We start from the raw sequence: 18,831 nt of genomic DNA on the forward strand, positions 1-18,831 counted from the left end.
CTGTTTACATTCTTCACTTATTTTCCTTCTGGGTATCTTCATGTCTCTATATTTTAGATTTAGGTTTAAAAAAAAAAAAAACAAAAACAAAAACAAAAACAAAACATTTTTAACTCCGCCAGTGAACATCTCACTGCCAGTCCCAAGCCTGGATAAAGGAGGAGGGTTGCAGTAGCTTGTTTGTTGTATAAATTTTTTCTTTTCTCAATGATGTGGTGTTATCTGTACATGGCAGTGGTATTAATGCCAACATTCCTTCTCATTCTTAATCTTCAACATTTTTTTGATTTTGCAGTGCTAAAAGTGGAAATTATTTATGTATTGTTGCTGACTGTATGTCGATTACAATTGGTATTATTATTTTTTTTAAAAATTTTAGGGTCTGTATGGAAGCAGAAATGTAACTGCTAGGATTGGTATGATTACAATTGTTAGAATTATTGGTATGATATTAGCAAGTGAATTTGATTTGATGAAACATTATTGGTCAACTGGGTATAAAATTAAGTTCATGCAGTAGGAAATGTGTGTTGCAGGCTTGCAGCTAGCTATTGCTCTTTTAAGGAAGGTTACCTCACTAGTTACTCCAAATATTAAGATTCTTTACATGCTTTGGTTTACTCAAGGGTAGGCCTTGTAGAGTCGTAGCTGTTATGATATGGGTGTAAATGAACAATGAATACTGCTGCATGTTCAGGCTTCTCTGTTAGTGTGTGTTCTTCAATCTATCTTTCACTGTAAATGCATTTACTTGTTCATTTTTATGTACACCCTTGTGATGAAAATGTCAGATTGAACCTAGTGTCTAGGCCTTTCTATGCTTGTGTATGTAGATAGATTTTGTATCCAACATGATGTTGCCAGGTTTGGGGACTGCTTCGGCCTTTTCTGATGAAAATAGGTATTTTCATTGGGTAAGTCAAATTGATGATAACTTGAGAATTTTTCAGGCGAGGCTTGATCAGGCCTAGTGGCTATATTAGTGAATAATTATTTATAAATGTATTTTTTAATAAACATCAAAAATCAATCGAACAACAAACTAAAATCTCTACTAAAATTATTAGCAAAAGTGCAAGACATACACAAAATTACAAATAATGTATCACCTTTATATTTAAGAAATATCATTTTTTAAACACAACACTTATTTTATAGTTATACTGTACTCTATAGATCAATTTGTGATAATATGTACATATAATAGTAAAATTTCATTAACAAAATTGTAATTAACTTGAATATATAGTTATATTGAATTGAAATTGAAATTAAATATTAGGTAGAGGTATTTGAAAAAAAAAATAAGCGATGTGTTAGAGTAATTTCTTTAACATCTTATATGAATCAATTTAGAATGATATTATTATAGAATCAAATATTAACAAAAAAAAAAAAAAAAAAAAAAAAAGGGAATTTTAGAGGGAAAAAACAGCACCAGAATGTGACATGTGTCACCCGCGGTGTTTGTTTTAGTATTAAGTTATTAATTGTGTATATTATTTAATATTTTTTAAGCCTTTTGTTGTAATTGCACTTAGTTTGCTAATAATTTCTTTTTCATTTGAACTACTAAGATTCACTACTCTAGGCCTCAAGGCTATATCGCCTATATGGGATTTTGGAGTTGTTTTGGATTTAAAGCTAAAAGATATTAGTAAAAACTTCCTCTGTCTCTATTTTACATTTTTATTTGTAAAATTACACGGGAATCAAGGAATTTGGAATAAAACAAAGAACAATAAAACAAAATACAATGGGAATTCCAAGACATTAATTGATGTCGTCGAGTAAAACAAAGATAGAATAATATTTAATGTTGTACACGTCATTAATCTTTTGAAAAGAAAAAGGATCAATAACAGTTTTTGGTGAAAAAAAAAGGACCAATCATATTCATCTAAATTGATGTACATGGATTCTTAAAATAAGAGTGAGAATTAAAAAATTAGAGTGAGAAAATAGAGAAAGCATCAATTACAAAATAGAAAAATAGGGATAATTTGGGATATTTGGTAGAAATTTACTTAGTAAAAAAGGAATGTAATTTTGAAATACCCAAAAAGAAAAGCAGGAATGTAAAAAAAAGGACGGAGGGAGTATAGTTATTTTTTTTTTTTAAAAAAAAAGGGGAGAATATAGGACTTTAAAAATTATGGGGTTCTGACTAGAGGTGTCAAAAATATACCCAATTCGATTCGTAAAATATCCGATTTAGATTTGGATTTGCGTGGACATAACAATTTAGTATGACTTAAGTTTAAAAATTTACCCAATCCGACTATATCAGACCCAATCCAATTATTCGAATTGATACCTCTAGTTCTGACTTTTGAACAAAAAAACATTCCTAGGCATCATGTAACAACAACATAACTTTTTTTTTTTTTAGGAAAAACAACATAAATGAAAACAACATAACTACTCCCTCCGTCCCAAATTACTTGCAACCCTTTGACTTTTTACATTATTCACACATCTCATCTTAACCATCTTTTTTAGCTATAATATGAAAATCAATGTAATCATGTAATATATTATTGGATCTATATTAATGTATATTTTCTTAATATAAACTTTTTAAAGCTTATATAAGTATATAATAAAAGATATTGACGGTCAATCTTGTGCATGGAGGAATTGGAGATTGTTAAGGATGCTTAATTGTTGACAGATTCAACGGAGGAATTTGAGCTCGATGACAGCTTCAATGGAGGACGGTCACCCTTACCCTTTGGGGTTGACCATACCCTAAATTTCACCCCTTTTATAGGGTTTTTCGTTTGATTTGGCGGCGAAGCCGTTTATATTTGTCGCCATATTCTAACAGTTTATTAACATACCCGGTAAGTTAAATTCCATTGATTATAGAGTTTGATATAAATGGTATATTTTTTTTTGGTTAATTTTCTCGCATTTCTGAAACGTTAATTTTACATATAATTTTATTATGGGGTAATAATCCCTTCGCAACATGAAGTTCTTCTCACTTCCTTTGTTTCATGAAGTTCTTCCTATTTTTACTTTATTCCAATTTTGCCAAAAAAAAAAAAAAAAAAAAAAAAAAAAAAAAAAAAAACAAAAACAATTACTAGCACCACTTTTTGGTCACTTTTCTTATTACACTTTATCTTTTTTATAAGAAATCATATGTACCTAATTACATTACTCTATTTATTTTCCTTGGTATGTGTTTCTATAGTAAATGGAAAGAAAAGAGTAGTAGTGGAATATTTATCTAATTATAGTTAGTGAGTAGTTATGTAACTTTCTTATTATTGTTAGTGGATTGGTGCAAGTGATGAAAATTTTTATATGCACTTGTGCACCAAAGGTTATTTTTTGCTCATTTGTTACCTAATTGAGCAATAACCATCAAAATGAAGTGAAGTGAAGTAAGAGAATTATGGATGAAAAGAAATCGTAAAGTAAATAGGGATGACTCTAGAGAAAGTGCATCAATCAAAGAGAGAAGGATGAAGTACTTAACATGTACATCATTATGTCATTAATTAGAGCTACTTTCTATTCAGGTTATGATGCATCCATTGAAGAATTGGCCGATTTTATCTGTGCTGCTGAAATGGCGAAAGTTGCTGATGCAACAGAATTCCCTGACCGTAGTCGACAAGTTGAGAAACCTCAGATGGACAGAAAAAGAAAATCTGTTCAGGTCATCCAGAGGCCTAAAAAGCAACCAGTACCAGAAAGAATGATGGAGGAAAGAAGTTTCAAACAGATGATGGGGTTTGGGCTTCCAGGGTGCCCTGCTGTCAGAACCAGTAGGATACTACCTGATGAGGCTTTAGGCCCCCCGTATTTTTTTTATGAGAATGTGGCTTGTACTCCAAAGGGGGTTTGGGATCAAATCTCCCGGTTCCTGTACGACATTGAGCCTGAGTTTGTGGACTCCATACACTTTTCTGCAGCTGCAAGGAAAAGAGGGTACATTCATAACCTCCCCATCACAAACCGACAGCCTTTACTTCCTATTCCACCAAAGACAATTCATGAAGCAATACCTGAAACAAAGAAGTGGTGGCCATCATGGGATAAGAGAACAAAGCTGAATTGTCTTTTAACTTGCATTGGGAGTGCTCAATTGACTGAGAGAATTAGGAAGAGGGTTGAATCTGGCGAACCTTCTGAAACTGATAAAAAGTTTGTTATCGAGCAATGCAAGAAATGGAACTTGGTGTGGGTTGGAAAGAACAGAGTGGCAGTCCTTGAACCTGAAGACATGGAGATGTTGCTTGGATTCCCAAGATTTTACACTAGAGGTGTTAGCCGGACTGACAGATACAAAACCCTGGGTAACTCCTTTCAGGTCAGCAAATTTTTATCAGATGTCATCTTTCTTGTATATGCTCAGGATAATACTTGTATTACTCTAGTAAAGTTTTGAGTATTTGTTTCAGATCGACACTGTTGCCTACCAACTCTCAGTTCTGAAGGCCATGTATCCAAGTGGCATGAATGTTCTTTCGCTTTTCTCTGGCATTGGTGGAGCAGAAATTGCCCTCTACAGACTTGGGATCCCGTTGAAGAATGTCGTGTCAGTGGAGATTTCCAATGTGAGCCAGGACATACTCAGGCAGTGGTGGTCAGAGACAGAGCAAGAGGGTAGACTGATCCATGTTGATGATGTTCAAACAATTGATAATAAAATGATGGATCAGTGGATTGAAGAGCTCAATGGATTTGATCTTGTGATAGGTGGAAGCCCGTGCAACAACTTGGCTGGTGGCAACCGGAGGACCAGAGATGGGCTCCAGGGAGAACACTCCTCTCTCTTCTATCATTACTACCGCATCCTCGATTATGTCAGAATGTCAATGAAAAGAAGAGCAGCTTTCCTGTAGTTAGCAGCTTAACAACCAGCTTTTATCCCTGTCAAATTCACTGGCTTACAAATAGAAAATCTGAGGACTTCTGTAGGTTTAACCATACACCAAATGACAAACTTAAGCAATTTATTATGCATGCTATTGCATAGGCATTATACAACAGAAACAGGTAAAATACTGCCTCAAGGACCTGATTCAATCTCAGTGTTTAGTTGATTTTTTAGAGATTTTACTCTAAATATTTGGAAACAATCTTTCTTGTATTGTTACTTGAGACAGCAACAGAAACAGGTGATTATTTTGCATATTGATTTTGCAGCTGGTCACATTCATATTTTGTTCATGATTCTGTTTTCTAAAGGTTAGCCCAAAGTTTGCTCATGAACTTGACTGGAAAAACAAATGCTTAGCTAAGAGAGTATTTTTCAATTAAGCCATAAAAAGCTACCAAATTTAGCTGATACATAAAATTACTTTTTTTTAAAGCTTATCATGTTATAGTCTAGCTACAAGTATTTTAAGTTGATGAAAACATGCCTGTCAAGCTTTCATCAACATGAAGCTTCCTCTTATTTCACAAAAAAAAGAACTTGAAGCTTCCTCTCATGCAAAATTATGAAGCCTGTTACACTGTTTTCTCCATTGATACGAAGTTAAGACGTTTTAATCAACTCTTGGCAATAGATACATCATCAGTTGAAGTTTTAAGATGAAATGCCGTTTGAGACTAAGCGTAGGACTAGACTCGAGCAAAAATTTTTTAAAAAAAATTCATCATTTATATTCTCCTTATATAGTAGCTAATTTTCATTATACATGCTTTCATCAAGGTGAAATAAATTACTTGCATGCACCATGATGTACCTAGGAATAATAGGTACTCCTAAAATATTATGAGACGTACTTACACGAGATGCCAAAGGCAGAGTAATAAGAAAATGTGTTTTGCCAGATACGGAGTAGATAAAACTCACTACTCCTTGGGCGTTGGTACTAAATTTTATCAACCAATAAACCAGGATTCAAAAATATAGATGAACTACGAAATTTCTCATTTAAAAATGTGTCATTACATGTATAAATCAAAATTTACACGGCCTAACATCCACCAAATCATTACTCAGTAAAAAACCAGCACTTCAGAATATCAGAGGACTGTCTAATTTACAGGAGACTCGACCAATTGACAAACTGCATAAGACAGAAAAAGAGGGCAGTCATATCCTCCTTCTATTATCTACTCGCATTTTCTTTGAAGCCTGGCCAGATTGCATATTTGAAGAAGTTGATTCTATCTGAAACAAGGGCATAGGAAGATTAGACAGCCAGCTCTTGGGGCAAATTTAGCAAGACAAGGCAAATTAGAGTTGCAGAATACTCTCACCTTATCGAGCTTCTCTCTCACCCTTCTAACTGCTTCATTCATTGACTGGGATGGGAAATAATCCTAACAGTGATACAAAATATACATCCAAGGTTATACATTTATTAATCAAGAAAAAATATCATCTCAATAATTTCTAATACTACAATAAATGAACAAATGAAGTAGTCACAAAGAAATACAAGTAATAATGTGAGGAAGGTGACGCGAAGAAAAAAAACGAAAGGTAAAATCCATTAGATCCCAGGTTTTATTTAGAAGGGGGTGTTAGAGTCAAAGAAGATTATAGTAACAAAATGAAAGCAGTTCATCACTTCAAATATTTTGTCAAATCAGCACAAGGGTATAATGCAAACACTAGAGCAAAAGGTACAGGAAGTGGAAATGAATATCACTAGTCTAGCTTCAATTTGTTCTCATATATTCATAACATAAAAAGAATATTGTTAGTGTAGATAAATTACCTGATCAGAGGACACCCTGGTGATTAACGAAGGATCTACCTTAAAAAGTTGATCCACTTCTTTGGGGTAACTACATGAAATTAGATTGAAATAAACTCCAATGACCTCTCGAAATTGCTCAATGGAATACATAACTAAGTAAAATAGCATACCATCCTTGCTTTATGTCTAATTGTTGAGATACTTGTGAGGGAGATCCGTGTAACAAGGGAGGGTTACTAACACCTATACTTTGCATTTCATGACCTCTAGATCTTCCTGCTGGAATTACACCAAATAATATAGATTTCAAATTTAATAGATAAACATGAAAAGAAAAAGAAAAAAAAACCTCAAAATACTTTGGGACTTATTAAGTTAATTCTAAGATAAGTGATTACTTACACTTCAATCGTCCCAGAACCTCCTTTCTCCTGCCTTCCAACTTCTCCTTTGTGTCAGACAGAGTCTCGTACTCAGTAGCATATGACACCTGCAGCCGATTTCCAAGGAAAACAGACTCATCTAGTTTTCTTTTTGCAAACCTAAACAATGTAACAAGCAACCGTGATTACTAACTTCATTCCTTCATCAATTGTGGTACGGAGTATAGAATATTATATTGTGAACAATTTAGTATCTTCATGCACAAAGTTTAATATTCGATATTCCTTTAATTCAATCAAATAGTCGCAAATTTTGCCCACCCAAATTGCTATTTAAAAGCTTGGAACACAAAAACAAGCCAACTTAATTACCTGGCATTGCTGATCATGTGAAATTTGATCCAGTAGACATCGGTAAATGCCTCACACTCTTCCGCATCCATAGGTTTACAACTGCATTGCATATATTTAGAATTTAGGTAATTGGCTAATAGCTTACCAAACAACTAGGCCAAATCTTTCCACTTAACAAGGTTGGCTATAAGGACACTTGACACTACATACCAAAATAGCATCTGAAATCCATACATAAAAGATCCAATCAAGTTCCAAGTTGTATACTGGTTGTTGGTCATAAACGATACGAGTGACAGATACTAGAGCTACAGTAATATCTAGGTGCACGCAGAAAACCCTTCAAACCCCATTGTATTGACATACTAGACAAAGTTCTAGTCCAAAGAAGAACAGCAACGACAAAACAGCTGAATATTTATCCGCCGGGGGGGGGGGGGGGGGGGGGGGTGCTTCCACCAAGGCACCAAAGCTAGTCCTTGTGGAAGTCACTGTTTTATAGCCAAGCATGTTGCTTCATCCTCATTCTATTTCTTATGTAGAAATAGAGCTGGTAACTTCAATGACTGAAAGGCATCAGTAAAACCCTTCAAAGTAGGCTTTTCTAAGACCCAAATACAAATGGTATAAGTTCAAAGTCACCCAAAGAACTCTTAATACCCAAAAAAGGCTCTTTCAATAACATACTTACGCAGGTAAAATACTACGAGTAATATTCTATAATTATCCCTAATATATAATGAACGTAGCTGTAAGCCTTCCTAGAATTCTGCTCCCTAATCTCACCAAGTAATTACCTCAATGATCGATAACAAAAGCAAGTACGAGCCTATTCCACTAATCTCATGAACTAGAAAAAAAACCATAGGAGCCAACTATGCTATCATTTGACATCAACTTTTCTTTCAAATCCAAAACACCCATATTTGAATGTTTGACCCTTGGAGATACAATTCACACACTTCAACAACAACAAAGCCTTAATCCCCAAAACTCCACCTGTGAGTGCCACTTTGAGGTATGCACTGCAGGTGAGTGTCACTTCATGGCATTCGCTGTCGGTCTCAAGCCCAGGTAAAGGAGGAGAGTTGCGGTAGGTCTGTGGCAGCCAGCGTAAAACTTAAGTCATTTCTTATGGATGATCACAGCCGGACTCAAGCCCTGGTAAAGTAGGCATTGTCAAAGTTTCATAGAATTCAAGTGCCATACATTTCAATTACACAACCATTAGTCCACTACTATTCATTACAAGCTAATTAATCATATTTCACATTGAAAATTAGTAACAAGGAAACTAATCAAACTCACAATGTCAACAATTTTTTTTTTTTTTTTTTTTTAAAAAAAAAAAAAAAACACTATTATGATAAAAATAAAAGGAAGCATACTCTTCAACTTCTCCATATGTTGCAAAAAGTTGTTTAAGTTCATCACCACATCCCAGTGCTGGTACATTCCTCACAATCAAGTACCTTTAGCAATTGGGTAATTCCCCAAATAAAATAAAATAAAAAACAGATATCAAAATTAGAGGAAAAATTCTTCAAATTTCAAAAATAAATTGCAACATTAATTAATTAACTAAAAAAACAAACTTTGATTCATCACAGACGGTATATACACGAACAGCAGGAGGTTCATCTTTGTATCGTGGCATAATTCCCCTTTCTTGCTCCCTGAAAAAAAAAAAAAAAAAAAAAAAAAAAAACAGAAAATCCCATCAATGAATAAGAACAAAAAGTACAGAAATTAAGCTTTTTATTGATTATAAACAGGATTATTGATTTGAAGAAAAACAGAAAGAGGGTTAAAAAAAAATTGATTTGAGTGAACATACTTTGAATTGCAAAAAAGGAGCTAATTTAGTGTGAAAGTCTGACGAAACAACGGATAAACTTAATTCAACAATTTAATGGCGGAGGAATACAATGAATTGAAGCTATTTACAAATGAAGAATCTTCAATGAGTTTTTTTGGAGGAAATACAAGTTTATCAGGCTGATTCTAGACATGGGTAAGAAGAAGATGAAAGTAACCTATTCTACTTTAGCAATAATAAATTAATATAACACAAATACCAAAGCTCTCGATTTACAATATTGCCACCAAGTTTTGTTAATCAGGATTAACTGGGGCCAGCCCTTTAACTTTAGAGGCAAATCTTATGAGTTAAGCATACAATTAGGTACTCAGTTCTTTAAAATTTCACCTTTTAGGTACTCAATTCTTTTTACTTTGCTTTTGGGTACTGAGTTAAGAATTCAAGCCAAAAAAATTAAATCAGCCAAAGAATTGAGTACCTTGGGTTAAAGAATTTAGTACCCTTGGTTAAGTATGTGGGCCCCACCCGATTTAAAAATTAATATTTATATAAAAAAAAATGTATTAGATTAGACTAAGAAACTAGCCTTGTAAAAATGTATCATCGAAGTAAAAAAAAAAAAAGTAAACTTGAACTTGTACATGAGTTCAAAGGAGAGAAGATCTTCATTTCTTGCAGTCTTTTTGTATTATGCATCATATAAAAAAAAATAATTTATATATCTTCAAACTTGTGCTTCATACAAAAATAACAAAACACAAACTACACCACCTCCCAAAATAAAAGCCAGAGAATGGCATGAAATTCATCTAGGATCTAATTCAGGGATCACATTAATGATTCATGAGGGTTTTCTCTAAATGTTCATTCTTTGTCCTCATGGCATGAAATTCATCAAGGTCAGCTTGCAGTTTATGCTTATCCAAACTCCGGGAGGCAATTGCTGTTAACTTTACTTCAAGTTCTGCAACTTCTCTTTGAGCTTTATTAGCTGCAAGGATTTGCTCCCGATTCTTTTCAAAGCATGCATGTATATTTGTTAGCAGCTTGTAAATTTGGTGACCAACAGGATCTTTCTTTGCTTCCCTAATTTCTTGCTGTTTTGGATGACACCAACGGCTAGTTTCTTAGTCTAATTTAATACATTTTTATTATATATATAAATATTAATTTTTAAATCGGGTGGGGCCCACATACTTAACCAAGGGTACTAAATTCTTTAACCCAAGGTACTCAATTCTTTGGTTGATTTAATTTTTTTGGCTTGAATTCTTAACTCAGTACACAAAAGCAAAGTAAAAAGAATTGAGTACCTAAAAGGTGAAATTTTAAAGAATTGAGTACCTAATTGTGTGCTTAACTCAAATCTTATGTGTATATATATATATATATATATATATATATATATATATATATATATATATATATATATATATATATATATATGGGACCAAAAAATGTGTGGGGATGTAATTAAGGGAAAAGAGAGAAAAAGAGGATATAATTAATCATTAAATTGAATACACCTTCAAGGATTAAGATCATCCCTAAATCAAATCTTATATATAATTTAAGAATAGTTTTTACAACTTTCATTCACAACACTCCAAATTCATATCCTTGCAATTCTAGCCCTTTTACCTTTTTTTTTTTCTTTTGGAAAAAATTGAGTTAAGACAACAAGTGGGTATTCAATTGTTGATTTTTTTACCTTTTGGGTACTCAATTATTTTTTCACCCTTTAGGTACTCTAACAAATTTTCAGGCCAACTAACTCACCCCTAACTCACCTTTAACCATACATAATTAAAATTAAAAAAAAAACATTAATTAATTCAACTATTTCATCATCCACAATTCACCCAAAATTTTTAAAAAAAAAAAAAAAAAAAAAAAAAAAAAAAAAAAAAAAAAAACCAATTGTGATGCTGCTTCATCCTCTGTGTGATTCAGTCCACTGTCATCCATACAGCTTCCTAGTTGAAGAAGTGCAAAATCAGAAACTCAGCCCAGATTGATGATTTTCAATAGAGATTGTATTTAAAAAATAAATAAATAAATAAATAAAAAAGAAGAAGAAGAGGCCAAAGCAATAGCATACAAATCAATCGGGTATATAAAAACTTTCTCCAATTGATGATTTTCAATAGAGATTGTAGCAATCTTTATAACAGACTTACAGTAGCTTGAATTTTGGGCGTTTCAAAATCAATAAAATCCTAATTTTTTACTCTAATTTCACCAATCAAACACTTACAAGCCAACACAACCCATTAATTCAAATTCACTACTTTGCCACTCAAAAATCAAAAGCATAATCTTTACCTAGCATTAAAACCACTCTAAATGACACGCATAAACCCAAACTATATGAAACCATTAATCCAAATCCACCTATTTACCTCTCGAAAACCAGCTAACAGAATCCATGATTAAAAAAATGACCAAATATCCCAAACACATCAAAACCCATTATGAAAAATTCTGAAATCAACAACATTTACCCACAATCTAACAACATCACAAGCACAAATAATTCGAAAAAACAACAACAAATCACCATTTCAATTTCGTTATTAACCCACAAAACCAAAATCCTAAATCGCAACAAAACGATAATCAATCGCCCAAAAAATCAAAATTTTTAACAAATCAACAACTACAAGGCTGTGTAATCAAACATACCTCAAAAAATAGCTGCGAATTTTGTTGTTTTCCCCAAATTTGGCCACAATCGAGCTCGTGTTCTTCACCAACCTCCGCTATAAATTTTCCAGAAAAGGCAAGAATAAAGGAAAATGAAAAGGGGAGGAAGAGGAAGCAAACCATGGTTTTTTTTTTGGGTAGGCCCACGTGACTTAACCCAAGGTACTCAATTTTTAACCAAGGGTACTCAATTGTTTGGGTGATTTAATTTTTTTGTCCGGAAAATGGGTCAGAGTACCCAAACGATGAAAAAAAATAATTGAGTACCCAAAAGGTGAAAAAAATCAACAATTAAGTACCCAATTGTTGTCTTAACTCGAAAAAATTTATCAATAAACACCCTTTTTACTCATAACTACCCATATCATTCAATTAAAATCTAGCTCTTTTATTATTATTTTTTAAAAATAACCAATAACCTCCCTTTTTACTCATAACTAAACTATTTATCACTCAATTAAAAAAAATAACCAATAACCACCCTTTAATTATTTTCACTTTTATTTTTATTTTTTTTCCTTAAACATACATATTACATTACTACAGACATCCCGCGCATGAGCACGGATACACTCTAATGATAATAATGCAAAAGGTTATAAGGGTTCTCACTCAATGCATCAAAGGTATGTCGGGGATAACATGCTGATGAGTGATGACCAATAAGTCTCGTATTGGGCACTAACATCCACCTGACCACTACTTACTTGGCTGTCACTATTGATGATCTTATATTCATCATTTGAACCTCCTGAAAACCACCTAAATTTTCCAAAATCTTGTCATTGGCGCTACAAATGTCCATCCCATTACCAGATTACCTCTCAAAACCCTATTACCAGAATACCACTCAAAATCACACACACTCATCCTGTCACACATCCACACAAACTCGAAATCACCTACCCTATATATTTGCTTTTGTAATTGTATTTTAAGGTCATCAGCTTCCTAACACCTATATATTTGCTGCTTCATTAGATTGTCTGAGCGCAATTGTATCATTTGTATGGTCATATTGTGAAAGTTAGTGTCTCCTTTCCACTCTTTTACCTTTCTTCAATCTATACTTTTTAGCCTGTATTAGACCATTTCCATTGGTGAGACTCAACTTTGAGTCTTGAAATACAAAATGAGTTGTTTTTTACCTCGATATCCAATTCACTTTTCAATTTAGCAACTCATATGAAATATAATTTTCCAGTGGTAAAACTCTTTAAAGTATATTAATGTCATTTTCAATTTATGGCCCATCAAATCTATATATAAGTTTTTCAAAAAATAAAAATAAAACTTAAATAAATTACAAATATATTATAATATTGATTAATGGTCTATATTTTTGTCAAATGAGACTCAAAGTTGAGTATCTAAACTAAGCAATTTTATTTTAGAGTTGCTAAGTTTAATTACCAACTCATTGGTATCCTTTGCAAAAAATACCCTCTCTCTCCCAAAAAAAAAACTCCTTTTAAGTCTTACTAATACAGATAATCTTATTAAGCTTACTGTATGATTTTGCTTAATCACAAAGCCCTACCTCAACTTTGTCCTTGTTCAAATTCCTTTAATGATTATTACTATAAACTATCAATTATATTTGGTAGTTCATTGATGAAGATATCGAGTAGGTGTGCTTCCAACTCAAAATGTTCAAATAATTTTAAATAAGAAAAGTTGCAGTCCCACTTTATATTCTGTCAAATGTCAATTAGAATACGGTAGTAATCTTTAGTTCCTAAATCTTTTACTTGTTGCATCTCATGTGTATTCTGTGTTTGACAGGATTTTTCACTAATATCAATATCCATTAGGTGTGATGAATTATTTTGTTGCGTTGCTAATGCAGGACAATGGAGTAACATTAGTGCAGCAGTTTAAGACTCCATGGATAGATCAAGGTCTCCAAAGCCAAAGCCTGTTCAAGATCCCCCCTGCAATGTCTTCAATCCCCATGCAGCAGGTTCTTGTGCCTGTCGTACATTGCCGGCTAATCATGTAAAGGAGGCTTTTAATAAAATAAAATAAAAAAACAAAAAAAAAAGTTGATCTTGAGTATGATATTACTACCTCCGTTTCATAAAGTCTACAACAAACTAGGATTCATATTTCCCAAGCCAGAATTTAATAAATGTAGATTAACAAAAAAAGGGTAGGTTATTAAGGGTTAAAAAAAAAGTGGGATGATTTGATTAAGCCACCCATCGACATCCAGAACTTCTGCCCCCACCAAACTGCCCACCCTAGCACCCAGAATGACCACCCTACCAACGCCAACACCCACATTCTCCACCAGTAACATCACCTTTGACACATTCGACCACCCTACCACCGCCAACACCCACTTACTCCAGCAATAGGACCACCGCGCAAACACCTTTTCCACCCTAACCACCGTATACCTACCCTCTCACCACCACAAGATTCGAACCATGCCCAAAACCCACCCTACCCAACTCACAGCCACCAAAAACCCATCGTGTAACCACCTTCTCATGCACCATCACAAGCTCTGAAACCACCAAAAACCCACCGTGTAACCACATTCTCCCGAACCACCACCAAGATCCGAAACCCCCACGCACCATAACCACCAAAAACCCCACCCAACCTAACTCGCAAACGACCAAAAACCCCACCTAACTCGCAGCCACCAAAAACCCCACCCTACGTAACTCCCCTAATTCGAAACCCCATCACCATTTTTGCTTTGGATTTGAGATTTCAAGGAGGCGTGGCGACTTTGACAAGGGAAGCAAGGAGCTGGCGGCTTTGATCAGGGAGGAGAGCGGCGACTGGATCTGAGTGGTGGTGGTGATGGAGTATGTTGCTGGTGGTTGAGATGGATGAAAGAGAAAAGTGTGTTGCTGGTTTTTGAGAGGGAGGAGAGAGAAAAGTTGGTGATGTTGGTGGTGGATGTGGGCTATGAGAGAGGAGAGAGAATATGGGTTAGGGTTTTAATTATAAATAAATTAATTTAGATTAATAAGCTAATAGGTAGTTTATTGAAGTTAAGTAAGGATATGTTGTTAAATTCACACAAAAAAAATTTACTATATTAGAAAAGCTTTTTTTGTTGTACATAATGTGTAGTTTCCGTTATGGGAAATTGTTGCAGATTTTATGAAACGGAGGTAGTATGAAGAATACAATCTTGAAATGTGAATATGTTGGACATTAAAGAATGGAATTTTGAATTTGATGTTACCAATATGGTTTTTGTAGATTTATAACACGAGGGTCAAGTGCTTTAGGTTTTTTTTTTTTTTTTTTTTTTTTTTTTTTTTTTTTTTTTTTTTTTTTTTTTTGAGTTAGCTTTAAATTTCTACCTTCTATTTGGCTTATTTTGACAATATTGTTAGCTTTAAGTGCTTTAGGTGTTTTTTGGTTCCCTCTAACTAGACTTTTCCTTTAGGAAGGTTTTTCTTATTCTCCACTGCTTTTTTTTTTTTTTTTTTTTGTAAAGGTTTTCCTTTACTCTTCTCTTTTTTTTTTCTCTTTCTCTTTCATCTCTCTTCTGATCTCAATTGTAAATTTTTGTATGGGCTTCCACTGGTGTTTTTACCGGTGATAAGCCCTAAAAAACTTTTTAATTGCTTTCAATAAATGGATCTTATCTTTATGATGGTATTTATTCAATTAAGCTTATTTTTTTGTTTGTTCGCGTACTAAATATTGAAGGTTTAAAGTTTCATTGTCTCCGAAAGTATTTAGAAGTCCATATTAGTTTTTTCACCCAAATAACTACTCATCTATGGATCTCAAGCCGAATTAGTGCTAACCCATGTATTGCTTCGGATGAAGTTTTTTATGAAGGCGATCGAATTTGCGATATAACTAGTTTTAAGGTGATTTGTACTTGTGTTGGAATTTTAGATTTCCTAGGAATTATTTGTAAGTGTCATTTGACTATCTTTCATTAATGAAATCCTTTTTCTTCTCGTCACAAAAAAAAGTGCTTCGAGTGTTTTGTTAAATTTTAATGTTTTTGGAATTTTAATAATTATTAAATGATGAATTGTACTCCCTTTGTCCCTTATTTACATGCATATTTATAACATTTATTACTCACATAATAAAGATAAATAGACATTTAAATAAGGGGACAGAGGAAGTACTTGTTATATAATAAAATAGTTAAATACAGGATTTGGTGAAGATATTCAGGTGTCTCCAAATGCTCTGGTTTTTGGAAATTTAATGACAGATTTGTGGTTGTGCTTATGTAAAATAACGTTTAATCTATTTGGCTTATTTTGAGAATTTTATACTATAATATTAGGTATTCTTTCATTCGTATATCAATTTGACAGTCAATATTTATAACAAATTTATGCAATGATGGAAATTTTGGGGTTCTTCTAAGGTGAAATATTGTACTAAACGATTTCACAATCTAGAGTTTGTTGTTAAAATAATATTGGTTTCATAACATACATATATCGTTTATTTATTTGTGAATTACATGGAACCATAAAAAGACAGTGATGGAATGAGTTAACAAAGGAAAATGGTCTAAGGGCCTGTTCACATTTACTGAACTGAGCTGAACTGATTGGAGTGAACTGAACTGAACTGATTGGAGCTGAACTAAACTGAACTGAAGTGAACTAAGCTAAAATGAATATTTTATGAGAGAAGGAAATTAGGAGCTAAACTGAACTGAACTGATTAGAGTTGAACTGAACTAAACTGAACTGAACTAAACTGAACTAATTGGAGCTGAATTGAAGTGAACTGAACTGATTGGAGTTGAACTGAGCTGAACTGAAATGAACTGAACTGAAAATAAGTTGAAGTGAACAGGCCCTAAGTGGGACAAGACTTCTAGAAATAGGTATGGGGGAAAGTTGGAGGTGATAGAAGTAAAAAGTTGAGAAGACAGCTAGTTGCAAATTTCTACAAAGAATTAGAAAATGAAGACCAAAAAAAAATTTAGGGTAAGAGTGAGGAGGGAGGGAGAGAGAGACTTAGAATTTATGAAGATGGACAGGAGGGAGGAAGAGATCAAGACCAAGAAAAAGGGAATGTTTGGTGGTTAGTTTGGTTGGGTGTGAGTTATGGTGTTAAAGAAGATGGTAACCTTCTAGCTCTTTTAGCAACATGTTACCGGTAAAAAGACGCATTCAAAGTTAATAGATATCATAGGTCGACTTATTTTTAGTTAATCAAAAGTTCAACTTATTTTGAGCAAATCGAGTAAAGATTGACTCATTTTGACAAATTTTCCTTATAATTACTTTAGTTGTAATTATAGATAGTTATGGATTGGGAAAAGAATTTTAAAAACAAATAATAATGTGAATATGAATCAACCAAAAACACATAAATGACTTCTCTTCCAAAACACATAATAAGATAACTGGTTTTTCCACAAAATAACCATGAGATATCACTTTATTCACCATATACCCATCAATTTCATCATATACCAATGAGTTTCAAGAAAATGTCACTAAATGTCTTTAATAACTAACGGTCGTTAACTCAGGGTTAGTTTGGCATCATTTTTCGTTTCTAGTTTCCTATTTTTCTAAAAACCAAAAACAGGAAACAAGAAACAAGAAAAAGGTGTTTACACTTTTCCGCTGTCAGTTTTCAAAATTATCATGATTTTATTAAGTTTAAATAATTTTTTATTCATTACGGGGCATATCATCATATGCCTTTAAAAAACAAAAAAACCAAAAACCAAAAAACCACAACAATACCAAACGAACCCTCAATTAGTCATTTTAGTTTTTTTTTTTTTTTTTTAAAAAAATGGAATAGGGAGAGGTGATTTCATTAAATAATAATAGTCATTCGGCACTTACAATCATTCCTTACGAGAACGAAATTCTCAATACAAGAATTAAATACCCCTAAATAAATGGCATCGCTTCCGAACTGCTCTGGATAATTTTAGATGTCTTTGCATCGTTTTTGATGGAGTTCCATTGATGTATAGTCACAAAAGTGATAAAATTTGATTGGCCATCAAGGTCTGCAAATTTGCAAGACGAATCTTCTAAATCTGCACCCTTATACCAACATACCCACAATTTCACAAATTTGTGAAATGAATCTTCCAAATTTGTATCCCTGCACACACGAAAAACAAACAAACAAACAATACTAAACATCTCACCATTAGAGAACTGACTAAACCCTATATGGAGGGACTGACTATAATCACCATACTGTTAGTGATCTTTATTGGCTTAAAACATTAAATTAAAGAATAATTTTTCTATGATCATCAGTTAGTCATTATAGTTAATTATGTCACGTGACAGCCTATGATTAGTTCTTTTTTAAATTTTGTATTTATGTAAAATATTTATTTAATTGTTAAAAAAAACTTTAAAAAATGATAATTTTTTTATAAAAAATATATAAAAAAAAAACCACACCCCATCCAACCACCCTCCTCGTCCCCTGCCCCCGACGTCCAAACCCTCTGCACCCACGACGATGCTTTGTAATCGTCGCACTCGTAACGCCCTGCATCCATTACGAATACCTTACTTTTACCTATTACGAATATATTTTTTCCACAAGGTGACTTGGGTTTAAGCAGAGTCACAAGGTTAATTTCTCATCAACTCCACCATATATGATTGGTGTATACATTATCATTTATGCAGAGTGAATTTGTACTCAAAGTATTTACTTATATGACTAAGAGAAAGGGACTGGGCTCAAAAATAGGAAACAAGATGAATGAAATAAAATACCCTTAGAGTAAGTAAGTTGTATGTTTAAACAATTACTAGTGTGAAGCCCAGGCGTTGTACTGAGTTGCTATTTTTATTATACCTTATTAAGATTATATGTAATTGATATTTATAGCATCTTTTTTTAACGGACATTGTAATTTGTAATTATATAAATTTATTTTCATGTT

At 33.1% G+C, this 18,831-nt stretch overlaps 2 protein-coding genes across 3 annotated transcripts; one reads left to right on the top strand and one right to left on the bottom strand.

Moving 5' to 3' along the window:
* Nucleotides 1-126: 126 nt before the first annotated feature.
* LOC145582831 (DNA (cytosine-5)-methyltransferase DRM2-like) lies at nucleotides 127-5,152 on the top strand. Its single transcript, XM_081639855.1, has 2 exons — nucleotides 127-4,327; nucleotides 4,419-5,152. The coding sequence occupies exons 1-2, from the start codon at nucleotides 3,491-3,493 to the stop codon at nucleotides 4,860-4,862; spliced, it is 1,281 nt and encodes a 426-aa protein (XP_081495981.1). The 5' UTR covers nucleotides 127-3,490; the 3' UTR covers nucleotides 4,863-5,152.
* A 682-nt stretch (nucleotides 5,153-5,834) lies between these two features.
* On the bottom strand, nucleotides 5,835-9,417 carry LOC145581742 (uncharacterized). Of its 2 annotated transcripts, none has more exons than XM_081638774.1 (9): nucleotides 9,252-9,417; nucleotides 9,027-9,090; nucleotides 8,803-8,886; nucleotides 7,433-7,513; nucleotides 7,080-7,219; nucleotides 6,848-6,956; nucleotides 6,696-6,765; nucleotides 6,232-6,294; nucleotides 5,835-6,142 (listed from the first exon to the last, which is right to left on the bottom strand). In XM_081638774.1, exons 2-9 carry the CDS (start codon nucleotides 9,053-9,055, stop codon nucleotides 6,065-6,067), a joined length of 654 nt encoding a protein of 217 aa, XP_081494900.1. In that variant the 5' UTR covers nucleotides 9,056-9,090; nucleotides 9,252-9,417; the 3' UTR covers nucleotides 5,835-6,064. The 2 variants fall into 2 exon arrangements, with proteins under 2 accessions (XP_081494900.1, XP_081494899.1); XM_081638773.1 differs by having other exon boundaries at nucleotides 9,010-9,090; nucleotides 9,252-9,416.
* Nucleotides 9,418-18,831: the final 9,414 nt, after the last annotated feature.

The sequence above is a fragment of the Chenopodium album genome, chromosome 15 (assembly GCF_948465745.1).
Source record: "Chenopodium album chromosome 15, dcCheAlbu1.1, whole genome shotgun sequence".
NCBI lineage: Eukaryota > Viridiplantae > Streptophyta > Magnoliopsida > Caryophyllales > Amaranthaceae > Chenopodium > Chenopodium album.

Bases quoted from the DNA above. Each gene is read 5' to 3' on its own strand.
- LOC145581742 (XM_081638773.1), bottom strand. From the start codon at position 9,071: ATGCCACGATACAAAGATGAACCTCCTGCTGTTCGTGTATATACCGTC. The intron at 6,295-6,695 runs GTAATTTATCTA...TATCACTGTTAG, and splicing joins CCAGGGTGTCCTCTGATCAG to GATTATTTCCCATCCCAGTC. The intron at 6,143-6,231 runs GTGAGAGTATTC...CCCTTGTTTCAG, and splicing joins TGAGAGAGAAGCTCGATAAG to ATAGAATCAACTTCTTCAAA.
- LOC145582831 (XM_081639855.1), top strand. From the start codon at position 3,491: ATGTACATCATTATGTCATTAATTAGAGCTACTTTCTATTCAGGTTAT. The intron at 4,328-4,418 runs GTCAGCAAATTT...TATTTGTTTCAG, and splicing joins CCCTGGGTAACTCCTTTCAG to ATCGACACTGTTGCCTACCA.